The 7,956-nt window shown below is 48.9% G+C and overlaps 1 protein-coding gene across 1 annotated transcript in view; it reads left to right on the forward strand.

The window, feature by feature from the left end:
* Positions 1–2,936: 2,936 nt before the first annotated feature.
* Positions 2,937–7,956, forward strand: part of Tfcp2l1 (transcription factor CP2 like 1) — a 55,925-nt gene continuing 50,905 nt past the window's right edge. The window contains exons 1-2 of the mRNA XM_031380354.1: positions 2,937–3,074; positions 7,288–7,439. Of these exons, the coding sequence (XP_031236214.1) occupies positions 3,013–3,074; positions 7,288–7,439 (214 nt within the window). The 5' untranslated portion in view covers positions 2,937–3,012. The remainder of the gene's footprint in view (positions 3,075–7,287; positions 7,440–7,956) is intronic.

Consider the following 7,956-nt stretch of genomic DNA (forward strand, 5'->3'; position numbering starts at 1 on the left):
AAAAGAATCCACATTCCTCTTCCCCTAAAGCTTGGAACAACTCAGAAAGTACATCTTATTATTCCTAGTTTTAGGTTCTTAGGGCCCAGATCCTGGTTCCTATCTCAGCTTGGAGGGGATTTCCACTGATTTTTGTGTTTACTGGAGCCCTGAAGGGCTGGGATGCCAGAAAGCAATTCCTCTCCTACAGATTTAGTTTAGGCCTGGGACAGAGGGAGAGTCTTTGTGGTACCCTACGAATCTGGCCAAGTCTTGTCTAGCATTATGTCTGTGATAAGTCTTTTTTTTTTAATTTTTTTATTTACAAGTCATACAATATCAACATTCCCAGGTTCCCTTCTTTAAAAAAAAGTCATACAATATCAACATTCCCAGGTTCCCTTCTTTAAAAAAAAGAAAGAAAGAGAGAAAGAAAAAAATAATAAAATAAAATAAACAAAACCAAAAACAAACCCCAATTCCCTCTCCCCTCTCACTGCTCACCACTCCACCCTCTCCTGCTTACTGGCCCTGGCCTCTCCTCCCATCGATGACTGACTAGGCCATCCTCTACTATACATATGCTGCTGGAGCCATGACTCCCCACCCCCATGTGTACTCTTTGCTTGGTCAAATCCAGACACTATTGTGGATAAGTCTTAAAGGATCCCAGTTGGAAGGGAAGGGGTGAAGACCAATACAGAAACTTGGTACAAACAACCTGAAGGAAAATTAACCCCCACACAGGTGGGTCACACCTGACAGCTCAGCAGTTAAGTCAGGGCCCTTGGCATTCATTTTTTTGTGGATTTCCTTTCTCCAAGCCTTAGCACTTGATGTGTGCCTGGGGGCATTCCTACATTCATCTCTGCTAGGCTAGTTATCTTCACTGCCACCCACCCACACCCTAGAGTGCTTCAAAGTCACGGTCATCCTCCAGTCCCCGGCCCACCACACACACACACACACACACACACACACACACACACACACACACACACACACGGTTCCCATAGTAGTTTTTACTTCCTCAATGACACTTCCCTCTGTCATCTTCTGCTTGCCCACTGGCCTTGCTAGAATGTTAGGAGCCTCTCTGGAAGGTATTAAGCTAGGGTGCTCGCCTTCTGAAAGCATGTCCCTACTCTGGTCCCTAATGGAGAACCTAGCGCTCAGAATGTTGATTACAGAATTCTTTAGTGTCCCTATCCCGGAGAGCTGGGAGGGGAGAGGCGATTGATCACTTTCCAGTTTCTCCCATGGGAGCTCTGGGACTAAAATGGCCTTTGCATCGTCACACATCCACAGAGTTGGGTGTGATAGTTACAGGAATGTTGCCCAACCCCTGAGATGTGTGACCTCCAGAGCAGCAGAGGTGGTCCCTAGAGAGGCAGTAGGCAAGGAGTAACCCAGGGGTTTCTCACAGAGCAGAGACCTGCGACCTGTGGCTGGAGAGAGCGCAGAGCCAGCACAGGGAGGAGGACTTGTGTGCCTTGGCTCACAGGCCCAGGGAGTCTCTCCAGACTCACTCAGTTACACAGTGTATGCCTTACTGAGGTCCTGAGACCTTACCCTCTGGGTTCACCTCTAGGAACTGTGATCCTTTCTTTCTTTTTTTTTTTTTTTAAGATTTATTTATTATTATATATAAGTACACTGTAGCTATCTCCAGACACACCAGAAGAGGGCGTCAGATCTCATTACAGGTGGTTGTAAGCCACCATGTGGTTGCTGGGATTTGAACTCAGGACCTTCGGAAGAGCAGTCAGTGCTCTTACCCGCTGAGCCATCTCTCCAGTCCAACTGCGATCCTTTCTACCTGCCCATCTGCCCACTGTCTACTGCTCATACTCATCCAGACTCACCTTTCCAAAAGCCAATTAGAAACAACATTCGAAATCTTAAAGGGGCAGGCATGTTGCAGGCACAGCGGCACAGGTCCTGGCTAAGTTGCATCCCCAGACTCCCACATTAGAAGAAAAAGAAATGACTCCCGCAAGTTGTTTACACTCCACACACACCAAGGTACAGTGTCCCCGACAGACACACACACACACACACACACACACACACACACACACACACACAGAGAGAGAGAGAGAGAGAGAGAGAGAGAGAGAGAGAGAGACTTAAAAACAACTCTAGTGAGGGAAGCGTGGAAAGAGAACCTTGCCTCCCATGTTTCTGACACCTGGACAGTTAATCCCATCTCCTAAACTCTTCTGTAGGTCACACAAGCCCAGTTTGTCAAAGCAGGGTTGTCATAAACCTGTGGAATCTGTCCGAAACTTTCTTTTCAGACCTTTCCTAGGCACATCCCGACTCAGACTAAGGACTAATTCTGGGCTCTGAGTTAAGAGGCCCAGGCACCTCTTTTAAGTTTATTTTATTCTTATTATTTTATTTTATAGAAAGGTATCCCGCATTTCTGTTACTTACTGCGCAGCAGCAGATGACCTTGAACTTCTGATCTTTCTGCCTCTACCAGAGCTGGGCTTACAGACCTGTTCTACCACACCTGGGCTTAGAGCCTAGGGCTTTGTGTATGCTAGTCGACTTTATGTATGGTGTGCTAGGTGGGCTAGTCATGGAGTTAAAGACAAAAGCAACAGGGGGAAAAAAAAGTCTCAGAGAAAGGAAAAACAAAAGGAGTGCTTAGGTACTCCTGGCCACAATCGGGCCCTGAGCAACTGTCTTGGGCTCAGTGCGGAAGCTGAGAAGCCAATAGGTAGGCCACAGCGAGAGTGGCTGCGTCCCCAGGGTCCGGGGTCGGCGGCCAAGCAAGTGCTAGCGGCTCCCAGAAAGGCACGGCTCACTCAGGCAGGTGCGTCTCAGCCCCGCCCTCCCGCCGTGCCAGCCGTAGGGGCGGGCCTGCAAGAACCACGCCCCCAACGCCACGCCCACCCGACGGCCTATAAAAGGCGCCGGCCTCAGCCCACTCGGGTTCGAGTGCAGCTTTGGGGTGGACGGCGGCCAGGGTCGCCGCGTCCAGCTCGGTGCCACGCCCCAGCCGGTGCTGCGGGAGCCTCAGCCATGCTGTTCTGGCACACGCAGCCCGAACACTACAACCAGCACAACTCTGGCAGCTACTTGCGGTAAGGCGCGGCAACACCTGCCTACAATCCGAGCGCTGACTGACCCGTGCGGTGCGGCCTCCAGGGAAGGGCCCTCCGGGAGACCCCCTCCTAGGGTAGGATCGGGGGAGAGGAGGTGCGCTGATACCCGCGGGGTGCCTCTCCTAGGTCTCCCTGCCGCTCGATGTGTCCCCGGCCGGGTCTCTCGAGTAGCCTTCCCTCTCTCCCTTCTCCACTACAGTCGGAGAAATAAACTTGCCTCATCCATCGGGAGCTGGAGTGTCCGGGAAGCCAGGCCCCGCTTTCTGCTCTTTTCGGCCCTCCGGGCCCCACAGGTGGATAGCGGGAGCCGGTCTGCGCTGCAGCCCTGGGGGCTCGGGCTTCTGGGTGGTGGTCGCCTCTGCCCGGGGTGAACTCGGGATGGCCCCCCTAAGGCCCGGGCTTATCCGAAATCTCTTCTTCTGTGGGGATTTCGCTAGCGCTCTTCCCAGGGAAGAGGGTCCCGCGGGGTTTTGCAAAGTTCTCTGAACTCCCTCTTTTAAAATAGAACCTCCCCACCTCCCCACTTTGCTTCGGTGGCTACGGGATTCTCTTCACCCCCCCAACCCCCGCCCCCGCCCTGCTACGGTGCAGCTGGCTGGAGGGCTAATAGGCAGGCATTTCTTTTTCTGAACTCGCCAGAACCAGCTTCAACCTGTCTTTTATTTCCATCCTAGTCACAGTTTATTATATGTGCCTTACTTAACCCAAAGGGTGTTTGATGTGGGCTCAGGAAAGCATCCCAGGGGCTGTCAGCCCTAACTACAGAACCTTAAGTGCTTCTTTGGACCCCCCAAGTCTCCCCTCTTGGATTTTTTTTTTTTTTATATTTGTACTTCCTGGCTTCTGATTCATGTATGTACAGAACTCTTCTAGGAAGGCATCCCGCTTCTTAGCAAGCTGAGGATTGGCCAGGTTTCGCTAGCGTATCTTCAGGTTTTGTTTGTTTGTTTGGTTGGTTGGTTTGATTTGTTTAAAAAAATGGCAATCCAAACTATCAAAAATGGCAATCAAACTAGGGTCGTGGGACTGCAGACCCCGGTGATGTTGAGGTAATGCAAAGCCCACAGTTAAATTTGCTACACAATAAATGTATGCTAACTGTTTAACACTGCAGGGATTACCTGCAGTTTCTTTTGGATTGTAGTGAGTAGCCATCAGGTATCTAATCTCATCCTATCTTAAAGATGAAGTTGAAGGTGACCTTGGGCTGAAGTAATGGTGTCTGAAATCTAGTTGCATAAAGCATCATCCTTGTTAGAGGAGAGGTGAGGTTTTTTTTGTATCTATGCCTGAGACAGAAGTTTGTGGGCCAACCCAGAAACTTTTCAGATTTTGAAGGGAGAAGGCAAACCTTGAGGAGGCTGAGAGCCGCTACCGAGCAGCACTGTTTCTTTGGGGACTTTGAGGAAGCCATGGGAAGTCCATGCCCCCCACTGGAAATTGGTTTTGGTTTTGATTTTTACCTTCAAGTCGTTGGACCTCCTTAAGCCCTGTGTCCTGTGTTAGCACAAGGATGTTTTTCTCTGCTTTTTTTTTTTTCTTTTCCTTTTTCATTTTTTAAGAATTTTAAAATTTAATTTTATGTTATTTTGTTGTGTAGTGCTGGGATGAACTTTAGGCCTTATGCTTGTTCCTTTTCGATAACTTCTGGCCCTCCTTTATTATTATTATTTTTTTGTTCTGCTAGAAACTCTACAAGCCATCTGATTTCAATGAATAGTGGGTGGCCTTTAAGCCCTCCCTCTCCTTTCTGTTTGATGTTCTGGTGACTTTTATTCCTTGGCAAATAAGGACACCAGGCCAGAAACAAGTTACTGTTGAATGATGGCTCTTAACACACACCCTGTCTTTTTTTTTTTTTTTTTTAATTTAAAAGTAACAGTGCATGGGTTATTAACTTACATGGTCTGGGCAAACATGAAATTATGCAATTCTCAGGGGAGCAGGATGGTACTTCATTCTGTGCTCCTTAATAACTGCCCAGGCTGGAAAAGGGGAAAGGTTTGCTTCTGGCGAGGGGGAAGCTGGCCAGCCCTAAACTCTCTCTACTCTGGGCAACAGACAGAAATAGCAGAAAACACACACACACACACACACACACACACACACACACACACACACACACACAGAGGGAATTCCTCCCAGGTGTGCCCAAAGGCAAGCTTTCTGAGAATTTGTTAGATACTGTCGGGGTGTGTGCTGGGTTATATTTCATGGACAGTCATTTATGATGCAGTACAGGGAACACATCGTACTGGTGACAGTGTAGTGAAGCGGGGTCAGCTGATCTGATTCATGACCGAGACCCATGATGGGAGGAGGGTCATCAAGATAGGGTAGGGCGTCTTTTGGTAGTTATTTCTGTGGCAACATAGTTTAGAATCTTTAAGGAAGTCACACCTGCCTGTAGGTCATTCTGATCCTCGGGGATTTTATTGTACCTTTCCAGGACACCCATCTGAAGTCCTGCCTGGCAACTCAGGCAGGCTGAGGTGGGACAGCTCCTTGAGTCTGGGAGTTCAAGGCTATCCTGGGAAATGTACTGATACTTTCTTGAAGAAGTTTAAAAGCAAGTTCCTCTGTCACAGAGTGATTGAAGGCTGAGGTGCATGTATGTATGATGTATGTGTGAGCATTGTGTATGTGCGGTGTTTGGTTTTTTTTTCCCCCCCAGACAGGGTCTCATTATGTAACCCTAGCTGTCCTGGGTCTCACTCAGCTTGGCCTGGAACTCACAGAGATCCACCTGCTTCTGCCTCCCAAGTGCTGGGATTAAAGGCAAGGGCCACTAGGGCCACCGACTAGTCTTTATAGTTTCTCAGGTACCATGCACTTTGTGTTTTGAGGCTGGAGCTCCTACTGGCCTGGAACATGACAAGCAGACTCAACAGCCTAGCCAGTGAGTCTCAGGGGTCATCCTGTCGCATCTCCCCAGCACTGGGAGATGTGTAGCTAGGACACACTAACCACACTCAGCTTTTGCCGGCCGCACCCTCTGGGATTGGTTTTAGGTCCTCCACTGTAAAGCTGGAGCTCTACAGACTGTCTCCCCAGTCCAGGGCTGATGTCTTTGGTTTTACTTAGAGCATTACTTAGAGGTGGAGGAATATTTTAAGATTTGCGACTTGGGTAAGGAAACTGAAATCAAGGTTTTCTATCTTCATAGTATTTTGGAGAGTTCATTATGAGCTTTAAAAGGGGGGAGCTATGGGGTCTGCAATACGGCTCAGCAGGTAAAAGGTTTTGCTGCCAAGCCTAAAGACCTGAATTCGATCCCAGGAATCCACATGGTAGCAGGAAAGAACCAGCTCCCGAGAGTTGACTCCTGATATTGATGTGTGTGCACATGCTGAGTGTGCACTTGTTCCTATGCACATGTGCCTGGGCACACACAAATAACTAAATACATACAGGTTAAAAATCCTCTTTTTGGAAGAGGTGAAGGTGTATGTCTGTCTGGGTGAGGAAGCCAACAGTCCTTCAGTTGTGTAATTTACAGTTATGGAGCACTGCCAACTGTTGACACAGAGTTGATTCAAGAATAAAAGTTGAGGCTAGGGAGATGTGTAAAGGTGCCAACTTTGACCTAGCCTCAGTCTCTGGGACCCACACACCAGAGCAGAACTGAATTTTGCAAGTTGTCCTGTGGCCTCCACACATACGCACACCCACCCACTAAATAATAAATAAATAAATAAATAAATAAATAAATAAATAATGTGAAAAAGGAATAAAATAGTTCAGATGATTGTTCTGGAAGATGTTTTGTGTGAGTGCTTACAGACAGAAATGAGGTGCCCATGGGTAAGGGTATAGCTCAATGGTAATGCACTAGTCTGGCGTGGACACAGTTCTGGTTCAGTCCGTGAGCACTGTATCCCTCCCCCAGAAAGAAAAGGGAAAAAAAAGGGAAGGAAGAAAGAACAAGGTCACTTAGGTTTGGGGAGGTGGGAGACAACTTTACACTTTCACATTTCCAGGCCTTGGATAAACAGATCTCATGAGAGCCAGTGGATCATACGGTAATGGTTGCATCTGGGATTTGGGCCGTGTGGATGAGGAGCTAGGCCCTCCAGCATGTCAGAGCTGGACTCTGAAGTTGTCTTTGCTACCGTGGCCTGCCTCTAGCTCACCCAACATTGCTCTATGTTCCTGGGCTCTGTTCCTGATCACTGCTTCCTGTGTTTTACAGTGATGTGCTGGCCCTGCCCATCTTCAAGCAGGAAGAGCCACAGCTGTCTCCTGAGAATGGGGCCCGCTTGCCACCCCTACAGTACGTGCTGTGTGCCGCCACCTCTCCAGCGGTGAAGCTACATGAGGAGACCTTGACGTACCTCAATCAAGGTAGAGGCCTCCGTAGAGCTGTAACCTGGGTGCAGGGGACAAGTGGGTTAGTTAGCAGATGATGTCCAAGACCCTGTTGGGTCTCTTTACTTATGACTTGGGACTAGGAGTCAGGGGCAGGGGCAGATTCTGTGGCTTAGCTATGTGGCTTCCCAGGACCTACGTGACTTCACTGGGTACATGGGAATATTGAAAACTGAACCCGGAGTGATGATATGAGCCTATAGTCCTATTCCGTACACCGAGGCAGCCTGAACAACAGAATAAGAGGGAGGGAAAGCCAGGGGTGGGTCATCTCACAGTACTCCTCATGTACCTCCAGAACTCAGTGGTTCTCAGGTGCTTGCTATTACTGTTTAGTGCTTTTGGTACCTGGTCTGCTGTCCTTTATGGACTAAAAGCTGGCCTACATCCTCCCCAGCTCAGAGTCTGGCGTCCACCCGCCGGAGAGCAGCTGCCCTTGGTAGCTCTAGCACAGTGACCTGCTGTTTCTTATTCTCAGGGCCTCAGGGATTTT

This window comes from Mastomys coucha, unplaced genomic scaffold (assembly GCF_008632895.1).
Source record: "Mastomys coucha isolate ucsf_1 unplaced genomic scaffold, UCSF_Mcou_1 pScaffold1, whole genome shotgun sequence".
In the NCBI taxonomy this organism is placed as follows: domain Eukaryota; kingdom Metazoa; phylum Chordata; class Mammalia; order Rodentia; family Muridae; genus Mastomys; species Mastomys coucha.